Genomic DNA, 20,161 nt, shown 5'->3' with positions numbered 1-20,161 from the left:
ACACACAAAAAATATTATTCATGAATTGGTTGCCACTATTGTGAATTTCCTCCCAGGAACACACTTCTACTTCTCTGTTAGTCTCAAGAATTGTATCAAATCCTATCTTCTTCTGAAAGGTGTTTCCTGATTACTTACGCTTGACCCTGATGTAATTACTATGATTATTCACATAAAGTTACACACAGTTTTGCTGCGAAGCACCTTTACAAAAATCTGCCGAATGGACAGCATCTGCTGAAAGAGCGGGGAATGGAGTCAGACGCTCGGCCCCATTTTCAACATTGCCGCCTACTGGTTGGGTTACTATCGTAAGTCACTTCCCCTCTTTGGACCTCAGTGTCTCCATCTGTAGCATTTCCAGGTCTGGATTCCATCCACGTGAGTGAGAATTGTCGCACTCACCACGCAGAGATGCGTCTCACGGTCGCGCTTCCCGCCTCCCTCCAGACGCATAAGGCTTTCCCCCAAATTCGGGGACTTTCTACCCTACTCTGGACTTTCAAAAGTGACCATCGGTGATCCACTACGGCTCTGGAGCTCCCCAAGCAGCTCACCCCTAGGCCCCGCCCCTCCGTCCTCCTCTTGGTTGCCAGTCCTTCTCCCCAAACACGCCCCCCCCCGCCCTCTTAACTGAGCATGCGCTGTTTAGCGAGCGTGTTTTTATAAAAGTCCGGCTTCGGCCAGAAACTTCAATCTGTTGGCTGTTGCAGCAGGTAGCAAAGTGACCCTGAGGACCTGAGTTCTCCCGTGGCTTCCGCGACTGGAGAAAGAGCGGCTACCATGGAAGGGATCAGTGTAAGTCCAGTTCCAACCTTTGTGCTAAACGTACAGATGCTTGAACTTAGAGCTCAGCCGCTCTCGGAGCGGGCAGAAGGGACCAGAATATTGGATATGTCCATGCCCCAAAGAAGGGACATGGAAAGAAATTTTCAGGACTATGGCTATGTGGTGGGTTAAGATTGGAATTCTTTTTTTTTCCCCTGAAAGTTGAGGGGAAAAAATTGAAATGAGGGTTCATGCGGCTGCATGTGTCTCCCCCTTGAGTCCTGCGGCGCATGCTGTTTGCAAACATAACATTTTGCCCAAGTGCAGGGAAGGCGCGCGCTTTGCCCCAGTATTCAAAACTTTGGTCTCTTCCTCCCAGGAAAGTGAGTGTCTTGGAGCGAGTTACATTATCTGAACCTAGAGGCGGGGGTCGGCGCTCCTGGGCTGATTCTCCATAAGTATTCTCGTCCTAGGTTAACGTCGAGCACAAGCTCTTGGGGACTGTTTCTTGCCTTTGGGCGCACGTTAGCTTAACTCGTGCAGCCAGCAGAGGTGTGCCAGACTCGGGCACAGTGGGCAGACGGCGGGAAAGTCGGGCAGGCGCATTGCGCTGCTTGCTTGAGGGGTCAAAGCTGTGGCAGCAGCCGAGAGGTGGTTGGGAGCTATCCGCACGCACCCCTTGGGATTGAGAAAAAAGGTGCGGTGCTCGAAGCGCTTTGCTTGCCCCTAGTGGGACCTCGAAGTTTGGAAGTTTGGGATTGTTCAGAGGTCGAAGGAGGCAGGCACATAGAACTTCTGGCCCCGAGGTGTGTGCAGCAGGCACTGAAGTAGCAGGGGTATTGGGACAGCACCTGGGCTGCCTGGTCTCCGGGCGAAGAACAGGTGCAAGCGGGGAGACCGTTTGGCTGTCTTCGAACCTATTGCGTCGCTTAACCGTCGGTGGTTTCCTGAAGCCTTTTGAAACCTCCTTGCCAGGGAGGCTTTTCATTTCCTCCCGCAGCGCGCAATTCAAAGGAGCTCACCACGGAGCCGCCCAATCTCTCTTTAGCACCCTGAGGGGCAAGCCTGGCCGCACAACCGGGCGGAACCCCTGGAGCCGCTACCAGCCTGTTGTGGATGTGGGTGTGGTGGGCAGCGGCTCGGCTGTGGTGGGGCGGGGTAAGCCCAATGCCTGGAGGCTTCCAACTGCCCCCTTCCGACCCCTTCAACTGGATCGGTGGCAGGGTGGAAAGTGACCTGGGAGAGTGAGGAAATGAAACTTGGGGCGCGGACCACGAGTGCAGACCCCGTGACTTTCCCCACCCAGGAAAATGCCGCGCTCCCTAACGTCTCAAACGCGCCAAGTAATAAACACGAGGATGGCAAAAGAGGGCCACGCCCCCAAGGAGCGTCAGTTTGGACTAAGGGGGTGCCATTTGCGCTTTTCTGACAATTTCTCTCAATACTTCAAGCCCTAAAAGACCTCGCTTTAATGCCGCAGTCTCCTTCCCCACTACGTGTTGCTTGAAGCGCAGAATGGTTTGTATTTAGACCGGCGTGGGAAAAACAATATTTTGCGTTTTAAAAGAATAAAAGACTTAAGGATTGTGAAGCCCCCTCCCTCCCCCGTCTGTTCCTTCCTCCCCTCTGGCCTCTTTTGGCTAATCTTCATACAAAAAGTTAATCCCAGCTCCTCCAGCAACCCTAGATTCTACACCCACATTGCCCCCACCCCATGCCGCCTGGGAGTGGCCTCTTTGTGTGTATGTTTGGTGTTTTTTTTTTCTCTCCCTTGTACTTTTTTTTTTCCTTTCCTCTAGTGGGCGGGGCAGAAGAGTTAGCCAAGATGTGACTTTGAAACCCTCAGAGTCTCAGCGCCCTTTTGTTCTAAACAAAGAATCTTGTAATTGGTTCCACTAAAGAGGGATATAATGAAGTAACTATGGGGGAAGATGGGGAGTATGGCTGTAGGATTTTATAATTCTCTTGGGCCTTTCCCCAGTACTTTAGAATTTCCTGAAGAAGGCTGACCTGAATTGGGTTTAAATATATATATGCACACACAATAAATTGTTTGCTTTTAATACCCAGAAACATTTTTTTAAAACTTGGGTAGTGTCTGCTGACCTTGGAAGTGAATGTGTACCCTTGCCTCTTTTGCAGATATACACCTCAGATAACTACTCGGAGGAATTGGGCTCAGGGGACTATGACTCTATAAAGGAACCCTGTTTCCGGGAGGAAAGTGCCCATTTCAACCGTATCTTCCTGCCCACCATCTACTCCATCATTTTTTTGACTGGCATTGTGGGCAACGGATTGGTGATCCTGGTCATGGGTTACCAGAAGAAATTGAGAAGCATGACGGACAAGTACAGGCTACATCTGTCAGTGGCCGACCTCCTTTTTGTCATCACACTTCCATTCTGGGCTGTTGATGCTGTGGCAAATTGGTACTTTGGGAAATTTCTATGCAAAGCAGTCCATGTCATCTATACTGTCAACCTGTATAGTAGTGTCCTCATCCTGGCCTTTATCAGTCTGGACCGATACCTGGCCATTGTTCATGCCACCAATAGTCAGAGGCCAAGAAAGCTGTTGGCTGAAAAGGCGGTGTATGTTGGCGTCTGGATCCCTGCTTTCCTGCTAACTATTCCTGATTTAATCTTTGCCAATATCAGTGAGACAGAAGGGAAATATATCTGTGACCGCTTTTACCCCAATGACTTGTGGGTAGTTGTATTCCAGTTTCAGCACATCATGGTTGGCCTTATCCTGCCTGGTATTGTCATCCTGTCCTGCTATTGCATTATCATCTCTAAGCTGTCACACTCCAAGGGCCACCAGAAGCGCAAAGCACTCAAGACCACCGTCATCCTCATCCTAGCTTTCTTTGCCTGCTGGCTGCCCTACTACATTGGGATCAGTATCGACTCTTTCATTCTTCTAGAAATCATCAAACAAGGATGTGAATTTGAGAACACTGTGCACAAGTGGATTTCCATCACCGAGGCCCTTGCATTTTTCCACTGTTGCCTGAATCCCATCCTCTATGCCTTCCTTGGAGCCAAATTTAAAACCTCAGCCCAGCATGCACTCACCTCTGTGAGCAGAGGGTCCAGCCTCAAGATTCTCTCCAAAGGCAAACGAGGTGGACATTCTTCTGTTTCAACTGAGTCTGAGTCTTCAAGTTTTCACTCCAGCTAACGTTGATGTAAAAGACTTTTTTTTTATATGAAAAAGAACTTTTTTTTAAGTTACACGTTTTTCAGATATAAAAGACTGACCAATACTGTACAGTTTTTATTGACTGTTGGATTTTTGTCTTGTGTTTTTTAGTTTTTGTGAGGTTTAATTGACTTATTTATATAAATATTTTTTTGTTTGTTTCATGTTAATGAGTGTCTAGGCAGGACCTGTGGCCAAGTTCTTAGTTGCTGTATGTCTGGTTGTAAGACTTTAGAAAAGGGAACTGAACATTCTAGAGTGTGTAGTGAATCAAGTAAAGCTAGAAATTATCAGGTTTGTGCATAAATAATCTTTCCATTCCAGTGGAACATATTTTTTTCCTCCCCTTTTCTTAAGTTTTTTGGTTACACTGTGTGATTTTGCTCTAGAAGACAGCACTTATAACCAAAGTCTTAAGTGGTATAGAAATGCTGGTTTTTCAGTTTTCAGGAATGGGTTGATCTCAGCACCTACAATGTACAGTCTTGTATTAAGTTGTTAATAAAAGTACATGATAAACTTCCTTGGTGTTTTGTTCTGGTTTCTGTTAACATCCCCTTGGTTGGCAGAAGACAAAAATAATAGACATGTTTATGGCATACCAAATACAAGCAAAGGTATTTTTCTGGTAATATTTTACTTACACTTATCTATAATAGTTTCTGCTTCTGTTATTACTTAACATTTTATAGAGGAGGAAACTGAGGCACAGAAAGCCTAAGTAACTTGTTCCAAGACATGTGATCATTAGCAGAGCCAATATTTCATACCAGGTAACATGTCTCTTAAGTCACGTTAAGTCATCCAAAGCTGTAACCACGATTTCAACTCCAATGGAAGTCTGGAAATGTTCATCCAGTGCCCATTCTTATTAGAGATCATCTTTCAGAAGGACATGTGCATGTGAAGAAGGAATAGCATGCAGTAGTGTTTGGATTTTACTGCTGCTTTCCCCTTGTGTAATCCAGGTCAGGGGCATGCTCTTCTTATCTAACCCTTTCTGTATAGATGCCATCACTCCCTTTTTACAGAGGAGGGAAATGAGGTTCAGAGACTTTCCGGAACTTGAATTTTTAACAGGTAGAGCCAAGAGCTGATCCTACTTAACCGTTCCAGCTTTTGCTCTTAACCATTAACCACTATTGTCCCCCAGAACACCTGGTCATATTTCAACCGAATTGTTATTGAAAATAAGGCCAAAAGTGAATGTTTTCTTCATAAAATTAACCATGCCCAAAATACCCTTCTTGCAATATCTCCTATGCAAATTCTAACACTTTTTTATTCTTCATCTATTGCAACATCTCATACCTCCTTTGAAAGGCTCAGCCAAGCAGCTAAAAGTTAGTATTGGTGCTTTTTAAAGCACAAAAGAAAGGTCTACCGAAGCCAGCTCCTCATTGCCCATATTTTGCACATTACCCATATTTTGCACAAGATTTTGGAGTCTTATGTAATATCACTGTAGCTATTTACACTACCATTGTGCAAGCCACAGGCTCTTGAGTAAATTTCACCTCCGGTCTCCAGTTTAAGATAATTTCCAGACTGTAGTGGCCATACCTACCTCACTTTGGAACAGAGTGCTCCAGGCATGCACTCAGAAAATGAGTGGGATATAATTAAGGCAATACTTGGTCGACTTGTGGTAATTGTTTCTGGCAAAGAAAATCCATTTTGGAGGAAAAATTGCAATGCCTTATCTTTCTAAAGCAAATCACATTTGTTCAAGACAAATTATAGATCCTGTGAAGGGAAATAACTTAATTACTTAAAATAGAATCTAATTTGGCTGTACATTTTTGCTGCAGTCTATGGAACTGGGATAATTCAGACTGGTATTGCTATTCCACTTGAGAACACAATTAGATTTGAGATAGGAAATTATCTTGAGGTTTCTTGGTTTTCCCTAGGAAGCCTAATTGGATCACCCTTCATTTAAGCATAGTTTTAGATGTACTCTCTCAAAGGCTCAGTCTTAAAGCCATGACCACTGTGACAGACTTCACTTGAACCTTCGCTATAAATATTTATTCTCTGAGAGACAATAAAAGAAATCCTTGGAAGGAATTCCTTTTCTTTCTCATCTTGGCTTGAAAACCTTCTTACCCCAAATTCCTCTCCTTTGCCGTGGAGTCACAACAAAAGGAACTGAGTCGAAACAAAATTCCCAGTGTCACCAGTCTTAATGGATATTTCATTCTCCCTTGGAACAAAGGTGGGATAGCTCTTTTTCAAAAGGGGGAAAAAAAAAGCTTTGGCTCTCTCCCCGCACCAAAAGGCTCTCCCCACCCCCATTCTATCCCTAGCCTGCTATGATCAGAGTAGCTCCAAAGCCTTCCCTATGTGGTAGTTTGTCTGACAATGCAGGGAAAGCCAGTTGGCTAGCCACCCTCTCATGAAGTAGGTGATTGTTCCTTCTCCTCTACCCCTGTGAATGGGGCCCTTGAAGGTCAGTAATGTAGATGCAATTGTATAATGAAAACTAAAATATTTAAATTGTATGCATGCCAATAATGGCATAGATATGACATCTGACTTGTTAATAACATTAAGTCAGTAACTAGGGAGGAATGTGGATGATTTTATCTTGAAAAACTTTTGTTTTCTTAAACTGCCACTTGGCAATTTATCTCCCTTATTGTGGGCTTCCCAGCTCCTTTTGTGGCTATGTTAAAATAATGATTCCAGGGTATTCTTTTAAGAAAACGCAGGCTTTGTTTTAATAATCAAACTAATTGTCTGTGACTTTCTTCTGGCGTATCATCAGACATTAAATAAAGACTCCCAAAATAATTGAATTTCATTGTTCCCAGATAATACTTATTAAGGAGGGGCAAGGAACCCTCAAAACAAAATCCAAATTACTTTGGGACACAATCCAGTATGCCCTAACAGAAATGCAGCATTGCAGCCTGGCATCATAAGGATTTGCCCAGCCCACTTTAAAGAAATCTTCCACCTGGCTACCAATGTGCCTAAGCCTCTTAGTGCCAGAGAGATCCACAAGTAGCCAGATGAATGACTTTTCTGAGAGCACAGCCTAAGAGAGATGTTAGTGCCTCATGGATCAATAAAGTTGTTGAAATGAATTCTTTAAAATCAATGGTCCTCAACTGGGGCAATTTTCCCCCCAGGGAACATTTGGTAAGGTCTGGAAACATGGGCACTACAGATGAGGTGCTACTAGCATCTAGTGTACAGGGGCCAGAGATGCTGCTAAATATCCTACAAAACTGAGGACAGCATCCACAACAAAGAATCATCTATAGTAGTGCTCAAAGTTGAGAACCCTTTTTTAAGGTTACAGTGATTATCAAAATAAAGATACCTCCAGGCTAGTTGTGGTAGCATGCACCTGTAATCCCAGCCACTTGGGAAGCTAAGACAGGAGGATTACAAGTTTGAGTTCAGCCTTGGCAACTTAATGAGAATTTATCTCAAAATAAAATTTAAAAAGAGCTTGGGTTGTAGGTCAGTGATAGAGTGCCCCAGCAACACACACACACACACACACACACACACACACACACATCAGTATAATTCTGGAAAATAATATGAATCCACAAAGAGCTTGAATCTGCCATGGTGTAAATGTTTATATCCTACCAAAATTCCTATGTTGAAATCTTAACTTCCAAGATGAAGGTATTACAAGGTAGGGCCTTTGGGAAGTGATTAGGTCATAAAGGGCATAGCCCTCATCATTGGGATTAGTACCCTTAGAAAAGATACCCCAGAAACCCAGTTAGCCCCTTCTACCATGTGAGAATATGACTTCAAGGCACCATCTATGAACCTGAAAGCAGTCCCTCACCAGGTCTCCTCTATTTCTTGACAGGCTGCTGCCTCCCATGCTAGGAAACTATCCCACACAGGACAATAAATGCTAAAAGAGTGACTGCTAAAGATTCTCTGATTCCCTTCAAGTTTCTTTAATGTTTACTCATTTAATCCTCATCAGTGCCTGTGACTCAATTTGGAACACTTCCCGTTTTTCTCCTTTTATTTAAAAAATAAACAAGGAATGATGAGGTACCAGCCCATCGTTCCATTGTCTGCAACTGACTCGGATTAATTTAAATCAATCCTATTAAGTCCAACAATTAAAATCTTCTAAATCATCGGAAAAGTCCTTTCAAGTGAAAATGCAAGTTGATTACATGCCGAGTTGAGGGATCCACAATGTTCAAGGGGCTCAGAAGGGGAAAGCATTTTTCAAAATCAGACAAACAAAGGTGTCTGTACCAGGTGTGAAATGTTTATCTGGCAGAAGTAGTCCACGATTAAATTCATTTACATATTACAGTTCAACTAACCAGAACACAACTCATCAACACTGTAAATTAAAAGGAATTACTTCCTCATATTTGACTGTGACGGAAAGAAAGTAATACATACTGAGAGCCATTACATCTCAGGCACTAACGTACTCAGATTACAAGAGCTTCTGCCAGTTAGATATTGCTCTTTCCACTTTTAGGCAAGGATACTATCAAAAAAGTTAAACTATAAATAAAAGGGCTATGCTTTTTACTCTATGCACATTACAAATAACATTAAAACAGAACCTCTAAATTCTAGGGCATACCTTGAAGTGCTCTATATATTTAGTCCAAATTTCTCTCTTTTCTATTTCCAGGTCAAGTCCTATGTGATAACATTAACAGTTATCATGTACCTTGAGGAATTTCTATACACCAAGCACTTTGATTATTCATTATTCAATAACTGTTACATAGTACTATCATTTGCCTATTATAGATGGGGAAACTGACTCATAGAAGTTGCTTAAATTTGACCCGTTATCACATATTTAATGAATGATAAAGCCTGGATTTTAACCCAGGCAGTCTTACACCCAAGTGAGACCCTTTAAGCACTAGAGGGACTTTATTAATTGCTATGGTGTTAAACAATATTCAGCATAATAACCACAATGTCAGAAGGATCCTTCATACTCTTCAATACTCTTCAACGTTGAATACTAGACACTCACCTGATGTACAAAGCAGACACCAACATTTTAGAAAGAGTTTCACTATTAACAGTTGTAATAAAAAGGAGTTCAGATGAACCTGATACACTGTGCCTTGCACACAATAGGAGTTCAAAATATTTTGTTGAATGAACAAATGACTTCCATAAATTTCTATTTCTGAGCACACACCATTCTCTAAGCATTCTAATTCATGTTTGCATGTATGATTTGGCTTCCTTCATTCTTTCACAATCATTTATTAAACAATACTCTGGACCAGGCAGGTATGAAAGCTGTTCACAGTAAGTGGAAGGTGTAGTTCTTTAATATTCTAGATATGCCTGAAAATTAGCTAAACAACTTTCAGACTTTTAATTTTCAACATTTTAAGAAATCAAAGTTTCTACCCAGTTTCCAGTTTCCAATTCAATCTTCCTATTACTGTTGACCTTCCATCCCCGTAGATTCCACATCCACAGATTCAACCAACTACAGATTAAAGATATTCAGGCTCTCAACGTCACCCAAGAAGGGTTCATATGGCAGCATCCTTAATTCCTATTGTGACTTAAAGGGAAACTGTCACAATATCAGAGCCCTTAATGTCCTGCAAATGAAGGAGGAGGCTGTTCTCAAATTCCTTGCTGCATGAACCCACTTGGGTGGCACCAATCTTGATTTCCTAATGGAACAATATGTCTTCAAAAGGAAAAATGATGGCAGCTACATCATAAATCTGAAGAGGATCTGGGAGAAGCTTCTGCTGGCAGCTCATGCCATTATTGCCACTGAAAACCTTGCTGATCTTCTCCAGCAATTAGGGAAATGCAAACTACACTAAGATTTCATCTCACTCCAGTCAGATTGGCAACAATCAAGAACATGAATAATAATAAATGCTGGTGAAAAAATGTATACTCTTACATTGTAGGAAAAAAAAGTACACTCATATATTGTTGCTGGGACTGCAAATTAATACAACCACTCTGGAGAGCAGTGTGGAGATTCCTCAAAAAACTAAGGATGGAACCACCATATGACCCAGCTACCCCAGTCTTCAGTATTTTCCTAAAAGAACAAAATTCAGCATACACTCACCTCAATGTTTGTAGCAGCACAATTCACAACAGCCAGTTATGGAATCAACCAGATGCCCAGCAATAGATGAATAGATTAAGAAAATATACATACACAATGGAGTTTTGCTGAACCTAAAGAACAACAAAATAATGGCATTTGCTGGTAAATGGACAGAAATGGGAAAAAAATCATGCTAAGTGGAATAAAACAGGCTCAGAAAATAAAGGGTGGATTGTATGTGGAAGCTAGAGCAAAACAAAGGAAAGAAGGCAGTTAGGGAGGGGATCAGATATCATAAAGATACAGGGAAGATCAGTGGAGTAATGAGAAAACGGAAGTGAGGGAGGAAGGAAGGGGAAGATAAATGAAATGAATTTAACAAAATCATGTGATAATTATATATAAAGCTATCAAAGGGAATTTCACTTTTATATATATAAACTTCCTTTCATACATATGTATTGTATATGTAAATACATATTTTATATATGTATGTATATGTGTATTGTGTGTATATATATATATATATATATATATATATATATATATATATATATATGTATGTAAGGAAGTTTAGTAGAGTAGAGGAGGGAGGCAGGGGGAGAATGAGGGGAGGGAAAGAACAGGAGGGCAGGAATGGGGATTGAAATCAAAATCCTTGCATGCATGATGTTGTCAAAATGAACCCAAATACTATGTATAGTTATAATGCTCTAGTTAAAAGAAAGAAAGAAAATCCTGCTGATATCAGTGTCATATCCTTCAGGAATACCGGCCTGAGGGCTATGCTGAAGCTTACAGCTGCCATGGGAACCACTCCTATTGCTGGCCGCTTCACTCTGAAACCTTCACTAACCAGATCCAGGGAGCCTTCCAGGCTGACCACCAGCCTTTCACAGAAGCGTCTTATGTCAATCTTCCTACCATTGCTCTGGGTAACACAGAATCTCCTCTACGCTACATGAACACTGCCATTCCGGGCACAAGGGAGCTCACTGTGCATGTGTGAGCACCCTTGGGAGGTCAAGCCTGATCTCTACACCAACAGAGATACTTAAGATATTGTAAAGGAAGAGCAGGCTGCTGCTGAAAAAGTTCTGACCAAGGGTGAATGGACCACTCCTGAGTTCATGCTACTCAATTTGCTGTTGCAGGCTAGTCTGAAGGCACATGCAAGGTGCCTTCTGTGCCTATCCAGCAGTTCCCAGCCCCCCATCAAAGACTGATCTGCAGCTCCCACTGTTCAGGCCATTGAGTGGGTAGGAACAACCACCATGTGGTCTTGAGCTATGCTTCTGCAGACACTTGCACAAAATGGAAATAAAGTTACAGAAAATAAACTCCAGTTTCTAAACAAATTTAAAAATAAATAAGTAAATATTCAGAAAGACAATTGTATCTGTGCCGAACAACTACAGGCTTTTCTTATTTATTCCCTAAATAACACAACATAACAACTGTTTAAATAGCATTCATATTGTATTTGGTAACATAAATAATCTAGAGATGATTTAAAGTATAAGAGAGGCCAGGTGTGGTGGTATGTGTTTGTAATCATAGCTACTCAGGAAGCCAAGGCAGAAGGATAATAAGTTTGAGGACAGCCGGGGAAACTTAGTAAGAGCCCATCCCAAAATAAAATTTAAAAGCCTGGAGATATAGCTCAGTGGTTGAGCAGTTACCTGGCATGTGGGAAGCCCTGGGTTCAATCCCCAGTACAATAATAAAAATAGAAGCAAAATAAAGTATAAGGGAGGAAAACATAAGAAATAAAACCAAGAATCAATAAGTGGAATGCCATCAAACTGAAAAGCTTCCACACAGCAAAGGAAATGATTAAGAACATGAAGAAAGAGCCTACAGAATGGGAGAAAATCTTGGCCACCTACTCCTCCAATACGGAATTAATATCCAAAATATACAAAGATCTCAAAAAACAAACAGGCAAAAGAACTAAACAGAAAACTTCTCAAAAGAAGAAACATAAATTGCCAACAAATATATGAAAAAAAAATGTTCTACATCTTTAGCAATCAGGTAAATGCAAATCTAAACTACACTAAGATTTCACCTCACTCCAGTCAGAATGGCAAAGGTCAAGAATACAAACAATAATAAATGTGAGATAGGTTTTGGGGGAAAGAGTATACTTGTACATTATTAGTGGAACTGTAGACTAATACAACCACTCTGGAAAGCAACATGGCGATTCCTCAAAAAGCTAGGAATGGAACCACCGTATGACCCAGATATTTTTTGGTGTTTTCCCAAAAGATCTAAAATTGGCATATTATAGCGATACAACTACTTTAATGTTTATAGCAGCACAATTCACAATAGTTAACTTATGGAATCAATACAGGTGCCCATCAGTAGATTAATGGATTAAGAAACTGTGGTATAAAAAAATGAAACTATAGTATTTGCTATAATAAATGGATGGAAATGGAGAACTTGATGCTAAGTGAAATAAGCCAGACTCAAAAACTCAAACAAAGGTTGAATATTTTCTCTCATATGCAGAAGCAAGAGTGAAATAAAGGAAAGGGGGAGGGAAATATAGAATAACATACAGATAAGTAATGCAGAAGATCAGTAATGTAGAAGAAGAAGATCCAGAGGCAAAGTGGAGGGATGGGTAAGGGAAGTCAATGCAGAATGAATCATGTTGTGCGCATAGATAAATATATGAAAGGGAACTTCACCTTTAGAAGGTAGAAAAGAATAAATCAAATATAAATTAATAGATGAGCGAAAGTCTAGTAGAGTAGAAGAAGCAGAATGGGAGAGAGGAGGGAGGACAGGAAGAAAAAGGGTGAGGGAAAGGTGGAATCATGAACAAAAACCAAACTACATGCATGTATGAGTTTATCAAGATGAATCCAACTAGTATGTATAACTATAAAGCTTTAATTTTTAAAAATCACCAAAAAAGCATTAGGGAGGATATGCACAGGGTATATGCAAATGTTTCATTTTTTCACATAAGAAACTTGGGTACATGCGGATTTGGGCATCCATAGGGAATCCTAGAAACAATTTCCTAAGCATACCAAGAATGACTATACTTAATACCCTCTCAGTCTTGCTTCCACTTATTTCCCAGTCCATCTCACAAGATAGGTGATAGGCCACCAATCTTCCTGCTTCACCAACCCAAGGGATGCTATTTATGCCAAGAAGATAAGAGCGGAAATTTTGCCAAATTGTAGGATATGGGAAAGGGCCCTGAGGCAGCTTTTTGGACTTCTGTCCACAAAAGACAATTTGTTAGGCCCCAGGGATTAAAGAAGGAAATCAAAACCATCATTTTGGGCCACATCCCACTTCCTTTTGGCAAATCTACTCAGTCTCTATCTGTCCAAGTGAGCTTTTCCATCTTAAATTCTTAACACATGAAGTCTGTGGCATGTTAAACTCAAAATAAAAGGGTTGGAAAAGTTTTAAATAGCTATTGTATATATCACCATGTTCTTCTTAAAGTTTTAAATAAATTTTGCTTCTAACTAGTTTAACATATTAAGTGCTAAGAACTTTAGAGCTTAATATAGCTAATGGATAGATTTGATTTGATTTAGTGAAAAAAAAAAAACAGATTTAATAAGAGTGTGCCAATGTCATCTACAATTATATAAGGTTACCTTGATGTTTCCAAAGCCAGAATCAAGGGTGAGTCCCCCTGGGACATCTTTAAAGGAATGTTATACATCAATATAAGTTCTATGAATGCAAAAATTATGTCTGTCTTGTTCACAGCTGTATTTCTAGAGTCTAGAAAGGAGTCCCAAGCTTTTTCTGTAAAGGGCCTCACAGTTTTTGTCGTAACTACTCAACTCGTCATCACACACAAACAAAAAAAGCATCTATGGATAATATATAAATGAACAAGTGTGCCCCTATTCCAAGAAAACTTAATTTCTGGAAGCTGAAATTTGAATTCCATAGCATTGTCAGGTGTCACAAAACATTGTTCCTTTGATTTTTTTTAACGATTTAAAAGTATAAAAATCATTTTTTTCCTTGCTCCCAGGTTGTAGAAAACATAATAGACTAGATCTGACCCCCAGGCTATAGTTTGCTAACTCGTGGTCTAGACAATGCTTAGAATATAGTAGAAATTCAGCAAACAAATGAATAAGTGTAACTCTAAGTATAGAAAAGTTTATTCTTTAAGCCGAAGGCACTGAGAACCCCGGGGAACAGATGGCTTCTCTCCATTCACATAAATATGACACCCACCATTTATAAAGCACTTGATCATTCACAAAATGCTTTCACAGGGAGGGCCTCAGAGTGAATCTGAACCAGTTTGCCCTATTGGTTGGCAAAATTCTCCTGCACCACTGGGGCCATTATTTCAGGAAGAAAGGTCCAGGACAAGAGAGTTGCTTTTTTTACCCATACTTGTGTAGCTCCATCTTTCTCCCAGAGTGTGCATGAAGGTGGCATGTCCCCCTCTGAGAACCCCCCTGTAACTAGGACAGTGACAGCTCACTAATAAAAGTTGTTGGGGCGCTCACTAACCTTCCTCAGCGTGAGCAACACCAGCTTTGCTTCTCCAAAGTGATAATCACCACTCACAACTTTTGGCAGCGACTCCCCAGACAGTCAGTAAATAGGACAAAAGGAAAAGCTATAATCCATGCCAGTGAATGGTGTTTCCCAGCCGCAAGCTGAGCCACAAAAGCCTAAGAAAAATCAATGGTGCAGAAAGAGTTTTTGGACCTGACCCCAGCTTTTGGTGGAAGGAGGATAATTTCTGCTGTTTCCTTTTAGCCTTCAGGTGCCTCATGGGAATGTCAAAACTAACCTCCAAGGAGCTGCCATTATTATGTCTCTTACTAAAAATGTCTCCAAGTAAACTCTGTATTGTATAGCATATTCTTCCCAAGGTGAAAGGCCCAACTTCTGTCTCAGGTGAGAAGACATGAGAAGAAGCTGAAGAAACAATAAAGTGTTTTCTACTTTAAAGTGGGTCTTCTGTTATAGCCATATGACAAAACAAAAATGCCTGCTTGTCACCATGTCACATACCACCATGGCCCAGAGTATAGGAAGACAATCCCCCAGGACTGACATCCTGAGAGTCGATTTATCCTCAGTATGGAGTGGAAAAGAAAAAAGAGGTGTGGATTCAATAAATAAAATGGGAAGGGACACAAAGTGCTTCTGTGAAACAAAAGAGGAAATAAAAGTGATAAACAAAAATATGAGGAAATGTTCAACCTCACTGGCAACCAAATAAATAAAAAGCAAAACCATAACACGCTGCTTGTCCTGTATCAAACTAGCAAATATTTTCAAAATTATTATGTCCCAAGTGCCAGGGTACAGTGAGCCACACTCCACTGAGCACTGCCAGTCAGACAGAAGCTGACCAAACCCTTCCAAGGCCACTCGTCGCTTCTGATACATCTAATGTCAAGAATTACATCTTAAAAATTCTTTGTGTAAAAAAATGAGTTTTGCATTTGTAAATAATAAAAAAAAAAGAAACCTGGCATTTGTCTAAATATCTGGCAGCAAAATAAGAATTAAGGAAACTATGGTGAATCTCTGTTGAGAGCCACAGCCGCCAGGAATGGCCCTTGGCATTTTGCCAGAAGTAATGGTTGAGAGGCGAGCCATTAAGATGATGATATTAAGTTAAGCTGTCTATAATTGCTGTGGATGATGCTGGATTGAAACAGGCAGTGTATTCAATTGTATATTAGACCTTTACTCTCCGATACTTTGGAGAGTTCTCGCGAGATTTCCTGGGGAGTTCGCATTGGTTGGGGAAGGTGGAGGGAGTTCCGGTTGGTGTGTGGTGTGTTCCTGGAGGAGCCACGTGGGTGGCGTTCCGGAGAGTTCCCTGGGAGTGTGCGTGGAGTGCTGTGGGAGTTCGGAAATAAAGTTTGTTCCTGCTTGAGTGGTTCATGATTTGTGCCCAGCCAGACTGTGGCAAATCTACACAATGGATTATTACCCAGCTTCTGTAATGGTGTGCATACTTTCTTTTTTTTTTTAACATATTTTTTTCACCGTTGTAGATGCCTTTATTTTATTTGTTTAGTTTTTTATGTGGTGCTAAGGATCGGACTCAGTGCCTCACACATGCTAGTCAAGCACTGTGCCCCTGAGCCGCAGCCCCAGCCCCATACTTTCTGATTTTATATATATAGCTAGGGATTGAACCATGGCCTTGTACATGTGAGGCAAGTACTATACCAACTGAGCTATATCCCCAGCCCTGTTTTTTAAAGTCAATGCAAATCAGACATAACTTTCCTATCTTCATATATGAATACATGACCAGTGTAACTCCACATCAGATACATCCACAAAAATGGGAAGTTATACTCCATGTATGGATGGATATGTCAAAATATGTTCTACTGTCATGTGAAACTAAAAAGAGCAAATAAAAATTTAAAAAGTCAATGCATATTTTTAGAAAGAAGATAAAGTGTTATTAGCAGTAGCTGTTTGAGTCATAGATTTTGGGGAGATTTAAATTTTTAAAAAAATTTCTCTGTATTTTCCGTACTTACTAGAATGAATAATGAAAAGATAATTAGCTAACTTTAATAGGTATGGATAGTGTAGGGAGAAAAGAACTGTACAAGCCCTAATATTCTAAGATGATAGTCTGGTCTTTTACTTTTACTTTTTTTTTTTTTAAATCAGCTCAGGGCCCAAGAAGTTTCGAGATAAATGGTTGTTGAGCTGAACTGGTGTAGACATTTATTGGATTTTTAAAGAAAAAAAGATCAGACAGATATATTATCCTCAAGGATTTAAAACCTAGTAGTGGAGTTTGCCAGAAGTAGAAATCTTAACATTACATCCCCAGTGTTTCTGAACTGAAGTTTAGGATTTCAGGAAAGCATTCTAGAGAATTCCAAAGGTACAGAAGAATGATATTCTGTGTTTTGTGGCGGTGGCCACAGGCTAGACAAAACTTCTGGAGAGTTTATCAGATCCAATCAATACATAGTCATGGCACTGTCATTATAAGACTGGCCCATTAAGGTTGCAGAGTCAATAGTGACCTGAGATCTCAAAGGATTTCTCCCAGAGAGGTCAAGTCTTTCAAAATCCACAGAAAAGTAAACATATTAGAAAATCCTAAAGGAAATCTCTGAAAGGGTTAGGCATTCATACATGACAGCAATAGTGTAGGGCCTGAAATGGGAACAATGTGTAAGTGGTCAACCCTAAATATTCCATTTTTGTATTGTATTAGAAAGGAAATGTCATGTTGGGGAAGAACTTCCTTCATTCTAATAAGTCCCTGAAATACAGCTGCACACACAATGGTGGTTTACAGTCTGCCACACAAGGCAAGCCTCTGAGGTGGGAAATGCCTGCCGAAAGAGATGGGGGTTGGATTTTGTCCAGAGGATACTGCAAGTTCATTACTTTTATTCCTTCAGATAGGCTCAGGAATCAGATAGAAAACAAGGATTAAAAAAGAAAAATTAGAACTTTTCTCTATGGTTATAATGAAATTTACATAATTGGCAATAATGTTGCAATTTTAATTATTATTCTGGGAAATATTGTCTGACTGTAAATATAAATTCTCAAAATAATATGTTAGAATAAATGATAGAGATATTATCTGGTTCTATTTATATTTTATACACATTGGGGTAAAGAAATCTCCATTCTTAGCTTCAGGTATACAGGCATTTATGACCAGGATATAGTTTCTTTTTTGTTTTGTTTTGTTTTATTCTGGGGATTGAACTCAGGAGCACTTGACCACTGAGCCACATCCCCAGCCCTTTTGGGTATTTATTTTGAGACAGGGTCTTACTGAGTTGCTTAGTGCCTTGATGTTTCTGAGGCTGGCTTTGAACTTGAGATCCTCCTGCCTCAGCCTCCCAAGCTGCTGGGATTACAGGCATGTGCCACCTTGCCCAGCTAGGATCTCATTTCTTTATTGTGACATATGATTGACTTGGTGGAGTATTCCAAATTTACCCAAGAATTACTGTGGAATTTTGATCTTATACTACATAGTCTGTTTTTTAGATACACATATATAATTCTTTGGCTCTATATTGATCATTTGAGGAAGAATGTTAATTCTTTTCCTTATTTAATATAATTTTTACTTTTCATTGTATTTTACTGTGTTTTATTTGTAGTTCCATTAGCATCCAACTCAAGCTAAAGTACTTTTTACTAAAGAGTTGCTTTAGTAAAACAGTTTTATGGACCTCTGTTGTGGGTTAAATTGTGTCCCCAAAATTCAACTGTTGAAGCCTTAATCTCCAATACCTCAAAATACAACTCCATTTGAAGATAGCATCTTTGAAGAGGTAATTAAGTTAAAATAAGTTCACTAGAGTGGGCCCTAATCCTTGTAAGAAGAGAACAAGTCATAGGCATACAGAGAGGAAAGACCATCTGCAGACACAGGGAGAAGATGCTCTTCTATGAACCAAGGAGAAAGGACTCAGACAACTCTGCTGACTCTAGCAACTTACTTCCAGTCTTCAAAACTATGAGAAAATAAACTTTTGATGCTTAAGCTACCTGATCTTGTTGCCCTTTGTTATAGTAGCCCTAGCAAGCTAACATAGCCTTCATTTAAAATTCTACTATAGTATATCTTGTTTTTTTTCTTTGACTTAATATAAATGGAAATGGTCTTTAAGATATACATTCAAAAAATGTTTGCTAATCTGTCACAAATAAATGACCAGAATTAAAAAAAAAAAAAAAAGATTACATTCAGGTGGCTCAGTGGTAAAGCACTTGCTTAGCATGTGTAAGGCACTGGGTTCGATCCTCAGCACCATATAAAAGTAAATAAATAAATAAAATAAAGGTATTGTGTTCATCTTCAACTAAAAAAATATTTTAAATATATATATATACATTCAACAAATATTCCTTGACCACCATCTGTGTGTAAAGTGTAGGGATCTGACAGTAACAAATAGTGTCAAGTCCCATGAGCTTACAGTTTAGTAACAAAAGCATTACTCTTTTCTGGAATTATACTTCATTTTAGAAATAGGCCTTATAAATTTACTTATAAACTAAAAATCTTCAAAGAGTTAAGATGAGTTAGAATGAGCCAGAAAAGGAAATTTAAAAAAAAATACACAAATAAAGAAATCCCAACATTTTAATGATACAACACTATTGCTAAAAGCCCTCTTCATCAGCTGAATCTTTTGGGAAGCAGATGCTGAGACATAACTAGGAGTGTAACAGGCATATTGGTGAGTAGAGTCTGAAAGATGGGAGGAAAAGAAAGTGGACTGAGAAGATAAAACCTTCAGATTTCTATATTGGGAGGAAGCAGGACTAGGAAGAGAGAGCCTGAGATCACAATGTTGATTTTATAGTCATGGCTAACCCAACTGAGAGCTCTAGATATAAGGATACCTGTTGGGAAAGTTCTGCGCTGAGCAGAGATGGACTGGCCCAGGTACTTGGACGATGCTCTGTTAGTAGCTAGAAGCTGCCAGGGAAGACAAGCATGTGACCTCTACTAGAAAGCTGAGGGGGGTTCTCCAGGCCCTCACACCTGGAGACTGTCGCTAATTAGGCTCATGGAAATCTTTCTCAATGGGAGATTTGAGCTGTCCCTCTGCAATTCTTGCAACCCCCAAAAGATAATACAGGGTTCCGACTTCCTAGAGATTTTTTAAGTCAGTACAAACAATTTATACTTGAAATAGGAACATCTCTCAGCAAGTGTTTTAGTAGCCAAAGTCAAGGCCTTTACGGAAACATTTTAGTACCTGATGTAATTTAAATTTGCCAAATATTGACTTTGTAGAGAGAACACTTAAATTGTAAATTTTGTTCAAGTATGTTCTATCTCCATGGACAAAAGCAGTGTTTGCCCAAAAACTAAAGTTGTGCTTTTGAATGCAACATTAGGATCTGGAATCTAAAGAAGTCAAATATTTGGAATTTTGCCTTTTACTTGTTTATTTCTCCCATTTCTACATGTCAAATGCTATGCTTGGGGATGAATACAACAAAACTTACACAGCCACTCCCCTAAGTAGGAGAGCTAAACATTAAACAAATAACCAGAGCAATAAATGCATATTTATGAACTGACATCACTATTGCAAGAATCCGTCTTCATCAGCTGAATCTTTTGGGACG

General features: G+C 40.0%; 1 protein-coding gene and 1 pseudogene across 2 annotated transcripts; both read left to right on the top strand.

Moving 5' to 3' along the window:
* Positions 1-684: 684 nt before the first annotated feature.
* On the top strand, positions 685-4,492 carry CXCR4 (C-X-C motif chemokine receptor 4). The gene is made up of 2 exons (XM_081262360.1): positions 685-798; positions 2,911-4,492. The coding sequence occupies exons 1-2, from the start codon at positions 784-786 to the stop codon at positions 3,952-3,954; spliced, it is 1,059 nt and encodes a 352-aa protein (XP_081118486.1). The 5' UTR covers positions 685-783; the 3' UTR covers positions 3,955-4,492.
* A 3,125-nt stretch (positions 4,493-7,617) lies between these two features.
* LOC308630523 (small ribosomal subunit protein uS2-like) lies at positions 7,618-11,262 on the top strand (annotated as a pseudogene). Its single transcript has 3 exons — positions 7,618-7,633; positions 9,421-9,743; positions 10,765-11,262. The product of its transcript is annotated as a small ribosomal subunit protein uS2-like (transcript).
* The last annotated feature ends 8,899 nt before the right edge of the window (positions 11,263-20,161 follow it).

Source organism: Spermophilus citellus, assembly GCF_964194105.1.
Source record: "Spermophilus citellus genome assembly, chromosome: 11".
NCBI classification, from domain to species: domain Eukaryota; kingdom Metazoa; phylum Chordata; class Mammalia; order Rodentia; family Sciuridae; genus Spermophilus; species Spermophilus citellus.
This window is presented reverse-complemented; position numbering and strand designations above follow the sequence as displayed.